Below are 22611 nucleotides of genomic sequence, written 5' to 3' on the forward strand. Positions count from 1 at the left end.
ATGGGATGACAATCAGGTGTGAGTGGGCACCCTGTTTTATTTAAAGAACAGGGATCTATCAAAGTCTGATCTTCACAACACGTTTGTGGAAGTGTATCATGGCACAAACAAAGGAGATTTCTGAGGAGCTCAGAAAAAGCGTTGTTGATGCTCATCAGGCTGGAAAAGGTTACAAAACCATCTCTAAAGAGTTTGGACTCCACCAATCCACAGTCAGACAGATTGTGTACAGATGGAGGAAATTCAAGACCATTGTTACCCTCCTCAGGAGTGGTCGACCAACAAAGATCACTCTAAGAGCAAGGCGTGTAATAGTCGGCGAGGTCCCAAAGGACCCCAGGGTAACTTCTAAGCAACTGAAGGCCCCTCTCACATTGGCTAATGTTCATGAGTCCACCATCAGGAGAACACTGAATAACAATGGTGTGCATGGCAGGGTTGCAAGGAGAAAGCCACTGCTCTCCAAAAAGAACATTGCTGCTCGTCTGCAGTTTGCTAAAGATCACGTGGACAAGCCAGAAGGCTATTGGAAAAATGTTTTGTGGACGGATGAGACCAAAAAAGAACGTTTTGGTTTAAATGAGAAGTGTTATGTTTGGAGAAAGGAAAACACTGCATTCCAGCATAAGAACCTTATCCCATCTGTGAAACATGGTGGTGGTAGTATCATGGTTTGGGCCTGTTTTGCTGCATCTGGGCCAGGACGGCTTGCCATCATTGATGGAACAATGAATTCTGAATTATACCAGCGAATTCTAAAGGAAAATGTCAGGACATCTCTTGATGAACTGAACCTCAAGAGAAGGTGGGTCATGCAGCAAGACAATGACCCTAAGCACACAAGTCGTTCTACCAAAGAATGTTTAAAGAAGAATAAAATTAATGTTTTGGAATGGCCAAGTCAAAGTCCCGACCTTAATCCAATGGAAATGTTGTGGAAGGACCTGAAGCGAGCAGTTCATGTGAGGAAACCCACCAACATCCCAGAGTTGAAGCTGTTCTGTACGGAGGAACGGGCTAAAATTCCTCCAAGCCAGTGTGCAGGACTGATCAACAGTTACCGCAAACGTTTAGTTGCAGTTCAAGATTCAAGACTCAAGACTTTGTCATTGAGCAGTTGCCTGAACAACGAAATTTAGCCAGCATGGTCACAAAGGTGCAAGAGAACATATAAAAAAAAATTCATAATAAATACAACAACATAAAAAGTAATACTAGTAATAATAATAAAATAAATAAAATAAATAAAAATAGAGGTAGGCAGAGGTAATATTGCACATTAGTATTGCACATGATATGGGTATGATCAGTCGCAGCAGTGTGGTGACCTACACACACACACACACACACACGCTCACTCATAGCAGCCTGTAAAAACAATTTGTTTGTTGTTATTATTATTTTTTTAAAGTGCATTTAAAGTTCTGACTGTCCAAGGGAAGAAGCTGTTCTTGAATCTGTTGGTTTTACATCTGAAGGAACTAAACCTTTTCCCAGAGGGCAGCATGCTGAACAGGTGATGATTTGGATGAAAGTGGTCTTTTATGATTGCCTTAGCTCTGGTAAGACACCTGGAGCTGGCGATTGCGTCCAGGGAGGGGAGTGGACAGCCAATCACCCTCTCTGCAGTTCTGGTGACCCTCTGTAGCCTCTTTCTGTCGGCCACTGTGCAGCCAGCGTACCACACTGGGATGGCGTGCACCAGCATGCTCTCAATCGTGGCCCGATAGAATGAGACTAACAAGTCGGTCTGCAGCCTGTTCCATGTCAGGACCCTCAGAAAATGGAGGTGCTGCTGGACTTTCTTTACTAGGGCAGTTGTGTTAGCGGCCCAAGACAAGTCCCCAGAAATGTGGGTCCCCAAGAACTTAAAGGTGGGCACTCTCTCCACTATGTCACCTTTTATGCGGGGGGGTGTCGGCTTTGCTTTTACGGAAGTCCTTGACCACCTCCTTAGTCTTTCTGGTGTTGAGGGTAAGGTTGTTGCTATCACACCACTCTGTCAGTCTCTGGACTTCATCTCTATAAGCAGAGTTTTCATTCTTTGTGATGAGTCCTACCAGAGTGGTGTCATCAGCGAATTTTATGATGATGTTACAGGGGTGTGTGAGTGTGCAGTCATGTGTGTATATGGTGTACAGGAGAGGGCCAGCACACAGCCCTGTGGAGAGCCAGTGCTGAGTGTCAGAGTGGATGAGCTCCTGTTACCAATCCTGACAGACTGTGGGTGGTCGGTGAGGAAATCTTTGATCCAGGCACACGTGGCAGGAGGGAAGTCCAAGTTGACCAGCTTGGCTATGAGGATGTCTGGAATGATGGTGTTAAAGGCTGAGCTGAAGTCAATGAAGAGCATTCTTACAGAGGTCCCAGGATTCTCCAGGTGGTGCAGGGCAGTGTGGAGGGCAGTGGAGATGGCGTCCTCAGTAAACCTGTTCGCTTTACAGGCAAACTGGTGGGGGTCAAAGCTGGGGGGGAGGCAATCTTTGATGTGTTTTAGGACCAGCTTTTCGAAGCATTTTGCCACCACAGGTGTTAGTGCAATGGGTCTATAGTCATTGAGACTACTAATGGTGGTGGACTTAGGGACGGGAACTGTGGTTGCCAATTTCAGGCAGTGGGGGACGGTGGCTAGTGACAAAGAGAGATTAAATAACCTGGTGAACACGGGAGACAGCTGGTCAGCACAGGCCTTAAGTACACTGCCAGGTATACCATCTGGGCCAGCAGTTTTCCTCTGGTTCACTGCCCTGAACACACTGCAGACCTAGTGTTCCTGGAGGGTAAGTGTGTGTGAACTGGGCTCAGGGGAGGCTGTGAACAGAGGTGTGTGTGTGTGGTAGGGATGTTTACAGTCTTCTCGAAGCGCGTGAAGAAGTGGTTTAGCTCTTCAGCTAGAGAGATGTCTATGTTTCCTGTGCTTGTCCCATTACCTTTGTAGTTGGTGATATGTTTCAGGCCCTCCCATACCTGCCTGGGGTTGTTATCTGAGAGGTGGTCGGACAACTTATTTGCATAGGCCAGCTTTGCCTCTCTGATGGCCTTTTTTAGATCTGCCCTAGCTCTGCTGTACTGTGCCCGGTCCCCAGATTTATATGCAGAGTTGCATGCTCTTAACAGTGACTGGACCTTGCCTGTCATCAAGGGTTTGCGGTTGGGGTAGACACGGACCCGCTTTTCCATGGTGACAGTATCCATGCAGTGCGTGATGTAGCTTAGCACTGTATCTGTGTGGGTCTGCAGGTCATCGTGTTCAAAGACACTCCATTCTGTGTGGGCAAAACAGTCCTGCAGCTGGGCCAGGGCCTCATCAGACAGGGTGTTAATGGTTCTGGTGGTAGGCTTTGACCTTTTCCTAAGTGGTGTGTATGCCGGGATGAGAAGCAGGGAGATATGGTCCGACATGCCCAGATGGGGAAGAGGTACAGATCTATAGGCTAGCTTGATATTTGTATAAACATGATCCAAGGTGTTGTTCCCTCTCGTGGGGCATTTCACATGTTGAACAAATTTGGGCAGCACAGACCTTAAACAAGCTTTGTTAAAATCCCCCGCGATGATATGTACTCCCTCTGGGTATGTCCACTGCTGTTCAGTGATTGAGTCGTGTAGGTAGGCAAGGGCTAAGCTGACATTGGCATCCGGAGCTATATAGACAGCGGTTATTAACACATCTGACAGTTCTCTAGGCAAATAGAATGGTCTGCATACAACAGTCATTAGCTCTAAGTCCAGGGAGCAGGCTGTGGCGATGATCTTACTATTTGTGCACCAGTCATTATGTGTGTAAATGCACAAACCACCTCCTCTGGTTTTGCCGGCTTTAGCATTCCTGTCGCTGCGATGCATTGTGCAGTCAGCTAGCTGCATTGAGGCATCGGGGATTTCCTCCTGGAGCCACGTCTCCGTGATGACCAGGGCGCAGCAGTCGCGGACGAGTGGATGTCCGACCAGTAGTACATCCAATTTGTCGATTTTGTTGACGATCGATCATGCGTTGGTCAGGAAGATGCTGGGGAGCGGAGGTTTAAATGGCTGCCTCTTAAGTCTGGCTAGCAGGCCTGACCGGCAGCCCCGGTCCTTCCGCCGCCTGCGGCGCTTGGCCAAGCTGACAACAATCCATGGAGCATCCAATGGTCTCGCTATCTCTGGAGGGATGTTGTTAGTCCACTGGTAATTGCTCGTGATGGTAATCTGGCAATTGTATCCAATGTTGCATAGTTCCCGGTGGCTGTACAAGAGTTTTGCTTCGCAAAAATCGGTAAAATAACACCCAAGCATAAGGAAAAATACAAAAGTAAAGCACCTAAGTGGACACCCTGTAGCCGCTGTGACTATGCGCGCCGCCATCTTGTCTCCATCTCCATGACCCCCTTGTGCAGTTATTGCTGCACAAGGGGGTCACACCAGATACTGAAAGCAAAGGTTTGTTTCATTTGTTTAACTGGGTTCTCTTTATCTACTTTTAGGACTTGTGTGAAAATCTGATAATGTTTTAGGTCATATTTATGCAGAAATATAGAAAATTCTAAAGGGTTCACAAACTTTCAAGCACCTCTCTCTCTCTCTCTCTCTCTCTGTGTTTTAATGAATTTTTGATTTCAGTATTTTTCAGCATGTTTAAGGATAAGTACTGAGCTAGAATTGTGATGTTTTCATTTAGAGGAAGCGAAAGCCTTTTCTTTAGGTTTAGTGTGTTTGAGTTAAATGAACGATCGCACCATTTATTTCACCCCGTTCCCTGCTGACCTTTCCATCACCTCTGTACAATTTCATGTAATTAGCTTTAATTAGGCTGTGATTTTATGCTGCTGTTATTGAGTTTCTGTGTGTGTGTGTGTGTGTGTGTGTAATGGAGGGTCTCTGGTTAACTGTGTTTTCGACTCACTGCATTAGCTCTGTAATTACAGTAAAGTTAATATAGGGGCTTTTTAAGAAATTCCTTTAAGGTTGTTCAACCTCAACATTTTCAGAAGATCAAAGCAAAGAGGTTCTGCTCACTCGTGTGTGTGTGTGTTCAGAAATAGCTGGCAGGTTTCCGAATGGGTTTGTAAGTACACACTGTTTCTCTGTAAAATAGACTACGAGTCCAGATTAAAAATCAGTCCTAAATTAAGAGTGAATCTTCATTTGAAGATTTTCAGTCGTGGTGTCTTCTCTGGACACCACGTCAGGTGGTTGACTTAACTTCACCTGACTTTCAGTAAATCTGACTCTCATGCTGAGTCAAGACTTATCAGGATTGAAGCGAGCACTAAATCTGCTCTGGAGTGAAGAAAGCTACGGAGCAAAACCCCAGACTGTTAGTTGATATTAACCCACAGTGTATCTGTATTAACTCCCTTTAAAGGAACAGTCCACCGTACTTCCAGAATGAAATATGCTCTTATCTGAATTGAGACGAGCTGCTCCGTACCTATCCGAGCTTTGCGCGACCTCCCAGTCAGTCAGATGCAGTCAGACGCGCTGTCACTCCTGTTAGCAATGTAGCTAGGCTCAGCATGGCCAATGGTATTTTTTTGGGCTGTAGTTAGATGCAACCAAATTCTTCCGTGTTTTTCCTGTTTACATAGGTTTATATGACCAGTTATATGAAACAAGTTCAGTTACACAAATTGAAACGTAGCGATTTTCTATGCTATGGAAAGTCCGCACTATAATGACAGGCGTACTAACACCTTCTGCGCGCTTCGGCAGCGCATTGATATCTGAGCTCCGTATCAATGCGCTGCCGAAGCGCGCAGAAGGTGTTAGACATCCCCTTTTCTCTTTACAACAGTCTGTAAACGTCTGGGGACTGAGGAGACAAGTTGCTCAAGTTTAGGGATAGGAATGTTAACCTATTCTTGTCTAATGTAGGATTCTGTCTTAGGTCTTTTTTGTCGTATCTTCAGTTTTATGATGCGCTAAATGTTTTCTATGGGTGAAAGATCTGGACTGCAGGCTGGCCAGTTCAGTACCCGGACCCTTCTTCTACGCAGCCATGATGCTGTAATTGATGCAGTATGTGGTTTGGCATTGTCATGTTGGAAAATGCAAGGTCTTCCCTGAAAGATACGTCGTCTGGATGGGAGCATATGTTGCTCTAGAACCTGGATATACCTTTCAGCATTGATGGTGTCTTTCCAGATGTGTAAGCTGCCCATGCCACACACACTAATGCAACCCCATACCATCAGAGATGCAGGCTTCTGAACTGAGCGCTGATAACAACTTGGGTCGTCCTTTTCCTCTTTAGTCCGAATGACACGGCGTCCCTGATTTCCATAAAGAACTTCAAATTTTGATTCGTCTGACCACAGAACAGTTTTCCACTTTGCCACAGTCCATTTTAAATGAGCCTTGGCCCAGAGAAGATGTCTGCGCTTCTGGATCATGTTTAGCTATGGCTTCTTCTTTGAACTATAGAGTTTTAGCTGGCAATGGCGAATGACACGGTGAACTGTGTTTACAGATAATGTTCTCTGGAAATATTCCTGAGCCCATTTTGTGATTTCCAATACAGAAGCATGCCTGTATGTGATGCAGTGCCGTCTAAGGGCCCGAAGATCACGGGCACCCAGTATGGTTTTCCGGCCTTGACCCTTACGCACAGAGATTCTTCCAGATTCTCTGAATCTTTTGATAATATTATGCACTGTAGATGATGATATGTTCAAACTCTTTGCAATTTTACACTGTCGAACTCCTTTCTGATATTGCTCCACTATTTGTCGGCGCAGAATTAGGGGGATTGGTGATCCTCTTCCCATCTTTACTTCTGAGAGCCGCTGCCACTCCAAGATGCTCTTTTTATACCCAGTCATGTTAATGACCTATTGCCAATTGACCTAATGAGTTGCAATTTGGTCCTCCAGCTGTTCCTTTTTTGTGCCTTTAACTTTTCCAGCCTCTTATTGCCTCTGTCCCAAGTTTTTTGAGATGTGTTGCTGTCATGAAATTTCAAATGAGCCAATATTTGGCATGAAATTTCAAAATGTCTCACTTTCAACATTTGATATGTTGTCTATGTTCTATTGTGAATACAATATCAGTTTTTGAGATTTGTAAATTATTGCATTCCGTTTTTATTTACAATTTGTACTTTGTCCCAACTTTTTTGGAATCGGGGTTGTAAGACAGGGTGCCCACTCACACCTGATTGTCATCCCATTGATTGAAAACACCTGACTCTAATTTCACCTTCAGATTAACTGCTAATCCTAGAGGTTCACATACTTTTGCCACTGACAGATATGTAATATTGGATCATTTTCCTCAATAAATAAATGACCGAGTATAATATTTTTGTCTCATTTGTTTAACTGGGTTCTCTTTATCTACTTTTAGGACTTGTGTGAAAATCTGATGATGTTTTAGGTCATATTTATGCAGAAATATAGAAAATTCTCAAGGGTTCACAAACTTTCAAGCACCACTGTTGGGGTGAATACCTGTTTATAGAAAACAAAGTTATAGAAAGGGGGTGAATACTTATGCACACTCCAGATTTCTGTTTTTTTTTCATCTTTGTGTCACAATAAAACAACAAAGTGCACTTTTACAATGGTAGGCATGTTGTGTAAATCAAATGGCTCTAACCCTCCAAAAATCCATTTTAATTCCAGCTTGTAATGCGACAAAACAGGACAAACACCAAGGGGGATTTTTGCAAGATACGGTAAATAAATAAATAATAACAAATATTCAGGCCTTGGTCCGCCGTGGGTGATGCCTCTGTTCCTCGCTATGGATTGCAGTGAGCTCATTGCTCTTTTAATATGAGTGTTGTCCAGCGCTCTGTGCGGTGGTGCTTCTGTGCTTGGCGTGGTGTTGCGTCGGCTGTGCAGGCGGTGTGTGATTTATCTTCGTGTGCTTTTTGGTGGGACTCTGGGTAGCTACGCCTTTGGAATTACATTCTGAACCTCTTTCGGTGAACTTTTTTTTTTCCTAATTTTTTTCCCTAATTGTAAAGCGACCTAGGATGTGCGAAAGGTGCTATATATGTAAATTGAAGTAATTTTTATAAGTCTTATAAAAAACAATAGTTTTCATCTATGAAATAGATGGGATACTTTGCAAGACATGTTGGCAACTTATGATATACTGTATGTTACTTTTTCCTCTACAAGGTATTTCCTATTCCTATATGAGATAATGTTGAAAAAATAATTTTCTTTAAAGGGGAACTGAAGGCAAATTTTTTATTCTCATAATTCTATTGATCTCATTTTATAAAATATCGGAATGCATTTCTGACAGCTATTTTGTCACTGCTATAGCAAGTTATGAGTGTGTGAAATATGCTCAGTAATATATCAGTCCATATGTCAAAGCAATGGCCGTAAAAAAGATTCACTGAGCCCTGTGCGAGACATCGTAGGATGGAAGTAAAACATACAGCGGAAATCAAAGTGACCAACATCTGCCAACATTGTCAAAAGACGCACGCGCCCTCTTTCGAATGCTGATGTAATCAAGCCAGAAGTTTTCCCTGCGTCCGAAATCGCTCCCTACTCACTATACAGGGCACTATATAGTGGGGACGCCATTTTGTAGTGCTGTCCAAAACCTTACTGAGACCTTATGTGGGGAATGCGCTCAGTATAATACAACCCCGATTCCAAAAAAGTTGGGACAAAGTACAAATTGTAAATAAAAACGGAATGCAATAATTTACAAATCTCAAAAACTGATATTGTATTCACAATAGAACATAGACAACATATCAAATGTCGAAAGTGAGACATTTTGAAATTTCATGCCAAATATTGGCTCATTTGAAATTTCAGGACAGCAACACATCTCAAAAAAGTTGGGACGGGCAATAAGAGGCTGGAAAAGTTAAAGGTACAAAAAAGGAACAGCTGGAGGACCAAATTGCAACTCATTAGGTCAATTGGCAATAGGTCATTAACATAACTGGGTATAAAAAGAGCATCTTGGAGCGGCAGCGGCTCTCAGAAGTAAAGATGGGAAGAGGATCACCAATCCCCCTAATTCTGCGCCGACAAATAGTGGAGCAATATCAGAAAGGAGTTCAACAGTGTAAAATTGCAAAGAGTTTGAACATATCATCATCTACAGTGCATAATATCATCAAAAGATTCAGAGAATCTGGAAGAATCTCTGTGCGTAAGGGTCAAGGCCGGAAAACCATACTGGGTGCCCGTGATCTTCGGGCCCTTAGACGGCACTGCATCACATACAGGCATGCTTCTGTATTGGAAATCACAAAATGGGCTCAGGAATATTTCCAGAGAACATTATCTGTGAACACAATTCACCGTGCCATCCGCCGTTGCCAGCTAAAACTCTATAGTTCAAAGAAGAAGCCGTATCTAAACATGATCCAGAAGCGCAGACGTCTCCTCTGGGCCAAGGCTCATTTAAAATGGACTGTGGCAAAGTGGAAAACTGTTCTGTGGTCAGACGAATCAAAATTTGAAGTTCTTTATGGAAATCAGTATCATTCGGAGTAAAGAGGAGAAGGACGACCCAAGTTGTTATCAGCGCTCAGTTCAGAAGCCTGCATCTCTGATGGTATGGGGTTGCATTAGTGTGTGTGGCATGGGCAGCTTACACATCTGGAAAGACACCATCAATGCTGAAAGGTATATCCAGGTTCTAGAGCAACATATGCTCCCATCCAGACGACGTCTCTTTCAGGGAAGACCTTGCATTTTCCAACATGACAATGCCAAACCACATACTGCATCAATTACAGCATCATGGCTGCGTAGAAGAAGGGTCCGGGTACTGAACTGGCCAGCCTGCAGTCCAGATCTTTCACCCATAGAAAACATTTGGCGCATCATAAAACGGAAGATACGACAAAAAAGACCTAAGACAGTTGAGCAACTAGAATCCTACATTAGACAAGAATGGGTTAACATTCCTATCCCTAAACCTGAGCAACTTGTCTCCTCAGTCCCCAGACGTTTACAGACTGTTGTAAAGAGAAAAGGGGATGTCTCACAGTGGGAAACATGACCTTGTCCCAACTTTTTTGAGATGTGTTGTTGTCATGAAATTTAAAATCACCTAATTTTTCTCTTTAAATGATACATTTTCTCAGTTTAAACATTTGATATGTCATCTTTGTTCTATTCCGAATAAAATATGGAATTTTGAAACTTCCACATCATTGCATTCCGTTTTTATTTACAATTTGTACTTTGTCCCAACTTTTTTGGAATCGGGGTTGTATGTATTTATCACAAAAATACATGCATGTATTTATTATTTTGAAAACCCACCAGCCGCCTGATCTGACGTTTTAATTGTGCGACAGTAATGACGTAAATACCAGCTCGACGGACTCGTCCTTATCCTGTCGTCTTTCTAACTCTTCTCTACTCCACGTTGGTTGGAAGTCGTATGGAATAATCTCCATTACTGATGAAGTGGCAAATCTCGAAATTAATCTAAATTGGAATGATATGGCGATCTGGCCCTGTGTAAACAGTTTTCAAAATGGCGGCGCTGACACTTCACGTTTGAAGTCTCGCACAAGTCTCGTGAAGATTGCGCGGATAAGCGACGCCTGCCGTGGCCCATACGAACTACATTCAGCATGACTAAAAACCGAAAAGGCGGATAGATTTAATATACGAGTCACGTTATAAGGTTAATAAAACCGAAAACGTAATTGAATAACACGTTAATTAAGAAATAAAGCAAGTTTAAAAATGGCTTCAGTTCCCCTTTAATAGCTATTGGCCTAAAGGAGATATTAAAATGGCCATTTTTATCTATTGTATTACAATTGTTTTATGAACGTTTGTTTGTTTATTGACTGTATTACAGGTACAGTACATTTCAGAGTTATTTATGTCAGTGTTTAGGTTATAGCAACAATTTCATGAGAAACTTCTCTGTCAGTGATTTGCTATTGTGTGTGTGTGTGTGTGTGTGTGTGTGTGTGTGTGTGTGTGTGTGTGTGTGTGTTACTGAGCATGCTGGGTAAATGAGTCACAGAGACAGTGCATTGTATCCTTTTAGAGAGGGAAATCCCTGCTGTTTGTATTTCAAATTGTACATGATGCTGCAGCACTGCAGTGTGTGTGTGTGTGTGTGTGTGTGTGTGTGTGTGTGTGTGTGTGTGCGCGCGCACACACCTGTTGTCTCCTATCATTAGAACCCCTGACTTATTCCACTGAGTAAAAACATTCCTTTGGAGCTTTGTTCTCACTAAAAACAGTGTGTGTGTGTGTGTGTGAGAGAGAGAGAGAGAGAATGTTGGGACATTCAGAAAACAATAAATCTGTGGAAATGATTGAGCACATCACTACAGTTTTCATGTTTTCTAATCCACCACAGATCCACTGTCAATGTTTCTTGTTTTCAGCAGCTCAAGAAAAATCTTTCCCTTATGTCATTTGTTGAACTAACTTTGTTTAAATATCATTCATTTAAAGTATTTATTTAAAGTATATCAGAAATAGACACGTTAAAGTGACTGTAAGTGTGTTCTGTATTGTACTGTGTCTTGTCTGTGAATTTTGGAAACACTTTTGATGTAAATGTGTCTGTATTAGAAGCAGAGTTTGGTGATGTCATTGGACGTAATAAGATGCCTGGGTAGAAGCTTTTTTTAAACACACTGATTCAACACAGGGCCTTTCACATTATTCATTCCCTTAATCCCCCCCACCCCACCCCACCCCATTTCTGCCCCGAGTGCACTGAATAGGGCACATGAATAGGGCACAATGGCCGGCATTTGAATACTCCGCCTAACAAAAGGACAAACGCTCAGCTCACTCTGGTTCCCGTCTTTAAGCACTCATTTCTGATGCTGTAAATCAAAAGCAAAGCATAATTTTTAGATTGTGTTTGTACATTTTTGGATATTTGGATCACTAAGAGTTCCTTTTTCTCTCTGTCAGATCTACACAGACTGGGCAAATCACTATTTGGCAAAATCAGGACACAAGCAGCTGATTAAAGATCTGCAGCAAGATGTTTCTGATGGAGTGCTTTTGGCTGAAATCATCCAAGTCATAGGTATGAATCTTTTTTTGTACAGAAAACAATCAAACAGACAAAAACAAGCAAACAAATATAACTTTTGCATTGATTTAATTGAAGTTTGGAAATGTATAACTATTTCAAACCATCAGTTCAAGAAGTCTGTGTGTTTTTAGACTCCTATATAGTGGAGAATGAGAACTATAAGCAGATCCTCTCAGACTTTTGGGGTGTGTGTGTGTGTGTGTGTGTGTGTGTGTGTGTGTGTGTGTGTTTCTTTAAAGTCAAATTGTTCCTTCATTTTGGTCTAGTATGTTTATGGAGTATAAGCGTGAAGGAGTGTATTGTTGTGTAATTAATTGTTTTATAGTGTCTTTGTAATGTGATACTCTTCTGTGTCTCAGTTATAAAGTTATCAACACTCCTGGATTATTACGTTTATTACTGTAATGGGATTTGAACTGTCTGTCCTCTTTCCCTTTTATACCATTATTAATGTGGATTTTTAATAAATAACGGACAGACAAAAAAAAACAGATTATATCGACACAGCTAATCTCTTCAACATCATGGTGTCCTTTCTGTAGAGTTTCAAGTAAACAGCCAGACAGACGCACACAATCTGGTGTGACAGACAGACAGATTGCTGTTCCAGTAGCCAGATACCATTGGGAGTTTTTGATCCTATAAGGAAAGCTTAGTGTGTAGAAGCACAGTCAGATTTTTGTCATTTCTTCTTGGTACACACCCACCATCAGCTGCTCTGTCCATCCATCTGTCTCTACATCCATCCATCCATCCATCCATTCATCCATCCATCCATTCATCCATCATTTCAGCCCTCCCATAACATGCCTGCACTTTACTGCACCAAGAATAGTGTCTGTATATCTGTCTGTGCTGTTGATAAAACTGGAGGACACACACACACACACACACACACACACACACCCTTCTGTAGATTAGTAGGTGGTTATTTGATCGCTCTCTCACTGGAATCATTTTTTTTTCCTTTTATCCAGAATAAAAGAAAAGCGAAAGCCACTTTGCATTCGTTTTTCTTTTATTCTGGAGACAGAAAACTAAACACTTCATGATTGCCACTGAAATTTGAGCTGCTTTCTCTTTCTCGAGAGAGAGAGAGTGGTTTTACTATCTTTGTGAGGACCTCCTGCTGTCTACTGTAGTGATGTGATCCAGTTAAGTGATGTCACGTGATCCAGGAGAATAATATCTTGTTATCCAGCATCGTGATGTAATCAGATTTATTTATTTATTTATATTTAAAATGTATTTATTTTTATGAATATCTCACAATATTTTGGAGACAATTTTTCATTAAACTGTGGAGAACATCAAATTTCATTTTTTTTTTTAAACTGGTCTAAATAGTCTACTGTCTGTCAGCGCTAAGTGCAATCACAGTTCCAAAAAAGTTGGGACGCTGTGTAAACTGTGAATAAAACAGAATGTGAAGATTTGCAAATCATGGAAACTCTACATTACATTAAAAATAGAACAAAGACAACATATCAAATGTTGAAACTGAGAAATTTTTGTTTACCACTGTGTTGCATCACCTCTACTTTTAACAACACTCTGTAAACATTTGGGAACTGAGGAGACCAACTGCTGTAGTTTTGAAAGAGAAATGTTGTCCCATTCTCGCCTGATCTCCATTTGCAGTTGCTCAACAGTTCGGGTCTCCTTTTTCTTATTTTACGCTTCAGAATGCACCAAATGTTTTCAATGGGAGACAGGTCTGGACTGCAAGCAGGCCAGTTTAACCCCTGGACTCTTTTACTATGGAGCCATGCAGTTTTAATATGTGCAGAAAGCGGTTTGGCGTTGTCTTGCTGAAAGAAGGAAGGCCTTCCCTGAAAAAGATTTTGTCTGGATGGCAGCATATTGCTCTGAAACGTGTATATATCATTCAGCATTAATGATGTCTTCCCAGATGTACAAGCTACCCATGTCATGTGCACTAATGCACCCTCATACCATCACAGATGCTGGCTTTTGAACTGTGCACTGATAACAAGCTGGATGGTCCCTCTCCTCTTTAGCCTGGAGGACGTGGTGTCCATGATTTCTAAAAAGAATTTCTACTTTTGATTCTTCAGACCTCGGGACAGTTTTCCACTTTGCCTCAGTCCATCGTAAAAGAGCTCAGGCCCAGAGAAGGTGGCGGTGTTTCTGGATATTGTTTATATCTCGTTTTAACTTGCATTTGTGGATGCAGTAATGAAGTGTTTTCACAGATGATGGTTTTCTGAAGTGTTCCTGAGCCCATACAGTGATTTCCACTACAGACACGTGTCTGCTTTTAATGCAGTGCCTCCTGAGGGCCTGAAGATCACAGGCATCCACTGTCAGTTTTCAGCCTTGTCTCTTGCATACAGAGATTTCTCCAGATTCTCTGAATCTTTTAATGATATTATGGACCATAGATGATGTCTCATCTCATTATCTGTAGCCGCTTTATCCTGTTCTACAGGGTCGCAGGCAAGCTGGAGCCTATCCCAGCTGACTACGGGCGAAAGGCGGGGTACACCCTGGACAAGTCGCCAGGTCATCACAGGGCTGACACATAGACACAGACAACCATTCACACTCACATTCACACCTACGGTCAATTTAGAGTCACCAGTTAACCTAACCTGCATGTCTTTGGACTGTGGGGGAAACCGGAGCACCCGGAGGAAACCCACGCGGACACGGGGAGAACATGCAAACTCCGCACAGAAAGGCCCTTGCCGGCCATGGGGCTCGAACCCAGACCTTGCTGTGAGGCGACAGCGCTAACCACTACACCACCGTGCCGCCCCATAGATGATGTGATCCACAAATTCTTTGCAGTTTTACATTGAGGAACGTTATTCTTAAATTGTTGCACTGTTTGTCCACGCAGTCTTTCACAGAGCAGTGAACCCCTTCCCATCTTTACTTCTGAGAGACTCCGCCTCGCTGAGATGCTCTTTTTATACCCAATCATGTTACTGACCTGTTGCCAATTAACAAAATTAGTTTTTTTAAGCATTACTAAACTTTTTCAGTCTTTTGTTGCCCCTGTCCCAACTTTTCTGAAATGTGTTTCTGATATCAGATTCAAAATGAGCAAATGTTTTTCAAAACATAGTAAAAATTTCCAGTTTCAAGACTTGATATATTATCTTTGTACTATTTTCAATGAAATATAGGGTTTCCATGATTTGCATATTATGGCATTCTTGTTTTTATTTGTTTTACACAGTGTCCCAACTTTTTTGGAATTAGGGTAGTACAAGTAGAAGAGCTACTTCTGAAAAGGCCAGAAGACATGTTGGCCTGCGCTCTGGGCACATCAACCTGTATTTTCAGAAGTAGCTTGATTCAGTGTGAAAACTGTGACACTGGCATGGTGGGTGACTTGGTGGTCTGTTGATGTTGTCCGAGATGAATTAATCTTGAAACTGCTGTGTGTGAAAGTGGCTTGAGTGAATTGATCATGATGTGTTAAGACAGTTAAGACCCCTGTACTTACTGCTGACCACTTGTGGTCCAGATGCATATTAATACCAAGTGTAAAAGGAGCGCTACGGATATAATTTCCCATTTGTATTCTGTTTACATGAAAATGTGAAGCGTTTTCCACTTGATATTAACTGGGCAAAAACAGAAAAAAGAAAACACAATTGTGATGTAAATTGCTTTATCTTGAATGTTTTGTTTTTATTTCTGACACGTCTTGGTTTCTTTATTTAATCAGTTGTGTGAACCCATTGTGTGTGTGTGTGTGTGTGTGTGTGCGCGTGCGCTTTATGTAAAGTGTAGATTTCCATATTAAAGATCTAGATAGCCGATGTCATGAGGTCACTTGGCTGTCATGCTGGTGCTCCCTCTTAGCATTATAATACAAACGTAAACAATACAGACAGGATGAAAACGACGTGCTTTGTTTTCCTGAAGCACCCAAATTCAGAAAGTTCTTATCAACATTGCACAGTCGTTAGCCAGGTTAGCTCACTGAACTTACCTGCAAACATTAGCTACAGTGGTGCTTGAAAGTTTGTGAACCCTTGAGAATTTTCTATATTTCTGCATAAATATGACCTAAAACATCATCAGATTTTCACACAAGTCCGAAAAGTAGATAAAGAGAACCCAGTTAAACAAATGAGACAAAAATATTATACTTGGTCATTTATTTATTGAGGAAAATGATCCAATATTACATATCTGTCAGTGGCAAAAGTATGTGAACCTCTAGGATTAGCAGTTAATCTGAAGGTGAAACTAGACAGGGACACTCTAACGAGTGCAAACCCCGCCTTTTCCCTATTAAAATACATTGGGCGAAAATTTCGAAGTTCTGCCATGACCTTGACCTTTGACCTTTGACCTCCAAAATTTAATGGTTTCCTTCCTGGGTGATTGGCAACACATGTACAAAATTTGGTCCAAATCGATCCATTGGTTCTTGAGATATCTTGCAGACACACAGACAGACAGACAGACAGACAGATACACACACACACAGACTGACGCAGGTGAAAATAATAACCCCTCCGACTACTGTCGGCGGGGTTAATTAGAGTCAGGTGTTTTCAATCAGTGGGATGACAATCAGGTGTGAGTGGGCACCCTGTTTTATTTAAAGAACAGGGATCTATCAAAGTCTGATCTTCACAACACATGTTTGTGGAAGTGTATCATGGCACGAACAAAGGAGATTTCTGAGGACCTCAGAAAAAGCGTTGTTGATGCTCATCAGGCTGGAAAAGGTTACAAAACCATCTCTAAAGAGTTTGGACTCCACCAATCCACAGTCAGACAGATTGTGTACAAATGGAGGAAATTCAAGACCTTTGTTACCCTGGTGGTGGTAGTATCATGGTTTGGGCCTGTTTTACTGCATCTGGGCCAGGACGGCTTGCCATCATTGACGGAACAATGAATTCTGAATTATACCAGCGAATTCTAAAGGAAAATGTCAGAACATGTCCATGAACTGAATCTCAAGAGAAGGTGGGTCATGCAGCAAGACAACGACCCTAAGCACACAAGTCATTCTACCAAAGAATGGTTAAAGAAGAATAAAGTTAATGTTTTGGAATGGCCAAGTCAAAGTCCTGACCTTAATCCAATGGAAATGTTGTGGAAGGACCTGAAGCGAGCAGTTCATGTGAGGAAACCCGCCAACATCCCAGATTTGAAGCTGTTCTGTACGGAGGAAAGGGCTAAAGGCCCGTCACACTTATTTGGAATTAGCAGGAATCAAGTAGAACCAGCCGGAATGAAAAACTTTTCAAAATTCGTGTCACATTCAGGTGGGAATTTCAAACTGACCAAAATTCTTACAGCTTTGTAAGAATGCCGTTCAAATACTTAGAATGCACTTCGAGCCCGCCTCGAACGATTCTTGCACATTCCGGGTGTATTAGCTTTCGAATGCAGTTCAAATGTAGTTGGAACATAGGCTAGGCTGACACTTGCACGATTCCGTGGCACGCATTGGCACGACTCGAGTCGTGCCAGTGTGCAAACTAGTCATAAACTGGCGTGAAGTGTGCGTAAACCCGTCGTGACTGCGTGCCATGTCGGGACGAGAATTTTGAAATGTTCAAAATTTTGATCACGACAAAATTTCACGACCGGGTCGTGAACTATGCGCAAACTGTTCGTGATCTTGTCGTGAACTCGTCGGGACGATGCGGGAGGATGCGTGCCAGTGCGTGGAAGTGCGCGCCATGCCACGACTGTCACGAACTGCCACGAATAGTTCACGAACAGCTCACGTCGAGTTCACGAGTAGTTCACGACATGTTCACGAATTGGTGCGCGTCGCAGCGTGGCTGTGCCTTCCCACTGACACGGTCACGCATTGATGGCACAATCAGTTCACGACTAGTTTACGCACTTCACGAACAGTTTGCGCATGGCACGAGCAGTTCATGACGAGTTCACGAGCAGTTCACGACTACTGCGCGACAGTGGCGCTCGCGTCGGTGCGGGGGTATATATAGGGCTTCCCGGACACTTCTCGCCATTCGCAATTTTTTTCTTGCTTTTTTCTTTAATGTCTTTTATTTTCTATTCCTTCATGACTTTTTTTTGGGGGGGGGGAGTTTCGTTTCTTTTATTTAAAAAAATGGAACAACTGTGGATGCAGCTCATGAAGCTACTACCATTCTTTCTTGCCAAGGGACAGCACCAGCAGGGGACATGCAGTAATGTGACAGGTAGTCTCACTGATCCTTTGCATCCTTCTGGGTATGATGGCCGGTTAGAGGCAGCAGTCCCTGCAGGTGTCGGTCAGTCCTCCATCCACCAGGGATCAGATCATATGTGTCCGGATCTTCGCGGTCCACTTCTGAAATTGCGTGTGGGTATCTGATGAGGATGAGGTTGTGCATGACACAGGCGTGCCCAAGTCGGCACGACACCGTCCGAATTGCGCAAACTCGTCGTGCCAATGCGGGAAGTGCGTAAACTATGCGCAAACTATGCGTGAACTCGTCGTGCCAGTTCGTGAATGTGGACGGGCACACATTCGTGAACTCATCGTGAACTATGCGTGAACTAGTCGTGAACAGTGTGGGAGCCTCCCAGTTCGTGCCCCAAAATGGCACGACTTGCCACGACAAAATCGTGGCCAAAAGTCATGCAAGTGTCAGCCTAGGGATAGTAGGAATACCTAGAATGCTGTTAGACTGCAGTAAGAATATTAAGAATGCACTTTGAATGCCTTACGAGTGCGGTTCGATTGCTGCCCGAATACCACCCGAAGTCTGGTTAGAAGGTGCCTCGAATGCTGTACGAATTCACCTCAAATGCAGTCAGAACACTCCCGGAATCCATTATTTATTTATCATTGAAATTCTTTTTTTGAAGTGTATGTTTTATGTTTGTGGGCTAAATTACTGTAACTTTATTCTAAAATAATAATAGGAAATATTACTGGGCCAATTATTCACACAAACAACATGTTAGATTTCAAGGGCACATCTTTATTTGTTAATGCAAGACAAGCAACAAATTTACAAGTACAGTTATAATCAAACTACACAAATCCTGTACAAAGTATCTGTCCTGAACAAACACTATCCACATAATGCCAAAGTGTCACAAAAATAAAACTACTTCTGGCCTCAATCACCCTGTTCTGACTGCTCAGACTGCTGGGTAGGTGTGGGAGAGTGCACAACTGGATGAGGGGTGTCGAGTTCTTGGTTGCCATCATCCTGGTTGGTGTTGAGTAGCTGGGTGAAGCTGTTGTAGGAATCACTGCTGAAGCCACTTAGGCCACTGAAGTTCTCCATGCCCTGGCTGTGGATGGATGTTGATGAAGTCTGTAGCAGTGGGGTGCTGGCACTGTAGGTGGGTGGAGCACTCTGTGGTCTGACGGGAGGCTCTTGCTGGAACTGTTACTACACCCAGCTTGCCTCCTGGGAGCCCCAGACAGAAGTCAGTCGGTGGTTCTGTGCTGGCCACAGGGGTGGATGAGGCTGCCAGCCCATTGAAGGACACTGTTGGCTGCTGGGCCCTGGGATAGGTGCAGGAACATAGGGTCTAAGGAACTCGTTTTGCTGCTGCTGCTGCTGCTGCTGATGATATGTCTGTGTGGAAGGCGCCTGGTGAAGCTCAAACTGGTACTTCTGCAATAGGCTGCTGACTTCACTCTGGAACCTCAGCCACATGGGGGGAGGGAATGTGTAGGTGACCTCCTTCATGAATTCAGCAAAAGTGTCTTTCTGGCATTGCAGGGGTGACTTCTCAGCCTTGGAGAGCTTGTTCAGCAGCTGTCTTTGCAGTTCAGCAATGTTGCTCCTGGTAGCCTCAGTGTCATCATTAGTCCTGGACCCCCAGGAAGTGTCTGCATCAGACTGAGCGGCTGTAGGGGAATGATGATCAGCGGCATCAGACTCGCACTCAGACTGTGGAGCTCCTGCTGTTGCAGCCGGAGCTGCCCTGGCTTGGACCTTGGCCTTCATCTGGAGAAGAAACAATCATATAAGTAAAATGTGAAAATATGTGGACAATTGTTGCAATTTCATCATCAAAATGAAAACATGAAATAATGAAATAAAATACACTGACAGTGACCCTCTTTTTGACCTGGACGATGAGGTGGGGCCTGAGAAATTCGAAGTGGCACAGGATCCAGCGGTCCCTTGCAGTCAGTTCAATGTTTCCAGAACCTGAGGGAGTCTGCTTCAGCTTGCCAAACCTTGATCTCATGTTGGCGTACCCACTTCTTCAGCAGGTCACTGGTCTTGCCCATCTCCCTGGCCTTCTGCTCCCACAGTGCATCCTTCAGGCCCTTCTTGATGTAGTTGGGGTGCTTTTTGTTGAGGATGCAATCTTGCTCAGGGGCCTTGAGCCAGTCAACCATTGCCTGCTCCTGTTCCTCAGTGAAGCCAGCTGTCACCAGCTCTCTCTTGTGCTTCTTCTGGGACTTGGCAGCCTCACTGGGATGAAGCTCATCACTGTCATGCCCCTTTTCCACCAAAGCAGTTCCAGGGCTGGTTCGGGGCCAGTGCTTAGTTTGGAACTGGGTTTTCTGTTTCCACTGACAAAGAACTGGCTCTGGGGCCAGAAAAACCAGTTCCAGGCTAGCACCAACTCTCTGCTGGGCCAGAGGAAAGAGCTGCTTACGTCAGCGGGGGGGGGGGGGGGGGGGGGGAGTTGTTAAGACCAACAACAATAACAAGACTGTGAAAGATCGCCATTTTTAAGCGACGAGAAGCAGCAGCTGTACAAACGCGAAGTAATTTATTATTATTGCTGTTGTTGTTGCCACTGCTGCTTCTTCCATGTTGTTTTTGCTTTGATATTCGTGCCAAGGTTTATGCAAACGTAGCGCTGTAACTTCCATATACAGCGACGTAACTGACGTATACAGCGACGTAATGACGTGGCTCCGCTTAGCCCCGCGAGCTATGGAAAAGCAAACTAGTTCTCAGCTGGCTCGCAAGTTGAACGAGTTGTGAACCAGCACCAGCACTGGCTCCGAACCAGCCCTGAAACTGATTTGGTGGAAAAGGGGTATCAGAGGAGGACTGTTCTGCTGGCTGATGGACCTTAGTGACTGTGTCTATCTGGGAAGCAGGGGGAGGGGCTGTGGACTCAGCTTCAGACTCTGAAGCTGCTGGGGCATCTTCAACAACAGGAGCTGGCTTTTCAGGGGCTTCTTGGGCTGCAGCACCTGTGCCCCATCTATGGCCGCGGCCAGTCAAGGTGACTTGGCTCCCTTCTTCCTTCGTGGCATGACATTTGAAACTTGGGAAACTTTTTAATTAAACTTTTTAAAACAATGAACAAAAGGTTGCTGTTGAGCAGGTGGCTTCTCAATACAGACTGAAGCTCCAGTGGCAGATAGCTGCGTTTTTATGCGATTCGGTAGTGTTCTTAATTACTTCCGGACTCCTTCATGGGCCAATCAGGACGTTCCAACTGCATTCGAGATGTATTCGAGCGGCAATCAAAATATTCAGAAGGCATTCGAAGTGCATTCCAGCTGAACAATTTTAATATCGAAATACATTCCGGCAGCAATCAAGATGCACTCGAGGTGCATTCTGGCTCATTCGAGGCACATTCGGGACATTCTGGCAGAATTTGAAGTGGCTTGCCATTTTGATTTTTCCCTCGAACTTGATCCAAATGTTTGGAATGCCGTAAGAATATTTAGAATGCAGTCAGAATGTAGTTAGAATGCACTTCGAATGCTGTTCGATATTTCTCCTCTTCGAATGCACCTTGAATGTTTTGAGCATGAGCAAAACATTCGGGCCAGCCACAAGAATGGGCCTAAATGTTTGGAATGCACTCAGAATGCAGTCAGAATTTTTAGAATGCACTTCGATTATCCTGGAATATACGAAGAATTTTCATTCCGATGGCATTCAGGCTCATTCCGCCTCTAGTGTGACTGCCCCCTAAAATTCCTCCAAGCCGGTGTGCAGGACTGATCAACAGTTACTGCAAACGTTTAGTTGCAGTTATTGCAGCACAAGAGGGTCACACCAGATACTGAAAGCAAAGGTTCACATACTTTTGCCACTGACAGTTATGTACAACCCCGATTGCAAAAAAGTTGGGACAAAGTACAAATTGTAAATAAAAAGGGAATGCAATGATGTGGAAGTTTCAAAATTCCATATTTTATTCAGAATAGAACATAGATGACATATCAAATGTTTAAACTGAGAAAATGTATCATTTAACCTCCTAGGGCTTAGCGGTCACATGCGTGGACAGCACTTTTTAGAAATTCGGAACAAGAATCCACATATGTGGACATACTTTTTCTCTAAAAGTACATCTTATCAAAGATGATGCTTAGTTTTTATTCTAATCAGGTTCTAATAAGCCCAAATAGCAAAGAGAAATAAAAAAATGCATGTAAAAAACAGCTTGGGCCTTAGGAGGTTAAAGAGAAAAATTAGGTGATTTTAAATTTCATGACAACAACACATCTCAAAAAAGTTGGGACAAGGCCATGTTTACCACTGTGAGACATCCCCTTTTCTCTTTACAACAGTCTGTAAACGTCTGGGGACTGAGGAGACAAGTTGCTCAAGTTTAGGGATAGGAATGTTAACCCATTCTTGTCTAATGTAGGATTCTAGTTGCTCAACTGTCTTAGGTCTTTTTTGTCGTATCTTCCGTTTTATGATG

The 22611-nt window shown here is 43.2% G+C and overlaps 1 protein-coding gene across 1 annotated transcript in view; it reads left to right on the forward strand.

The window, feature by feature from the left end:
- The window catches only part of nav2a (neuron navigator 2a), a 229138-nt gene that overhangs the window by 1987 nt on the left and 204540 nt on the right, over window positions 1–22611 (forward strand). The window contains exon 2 of the mRNA XM_060941848.1: window positions 11868–11985. Coding sequence (XP_060797831.1) covers window positions 11868–11985 — 118 coding nt within the window. The remainder of the gene's footprint in view (window positions 1–11867; window positions 11986–22611) is intronic.

This window comes from Neoarius graeffei, chromosome 15 (assembly GCF_027579695.1).
Source record: "Neoarius graeffei isolate fNeoGra1 chromosome 15, fNeoGra1.pri, whole genome shotgun sequence".
Lineage (NCBI taxonomy): Eukaryota > Metazoa > Chordata > Actinopteri > Siluriformes > Ariidae > Neoarius > Neoarius graeffei.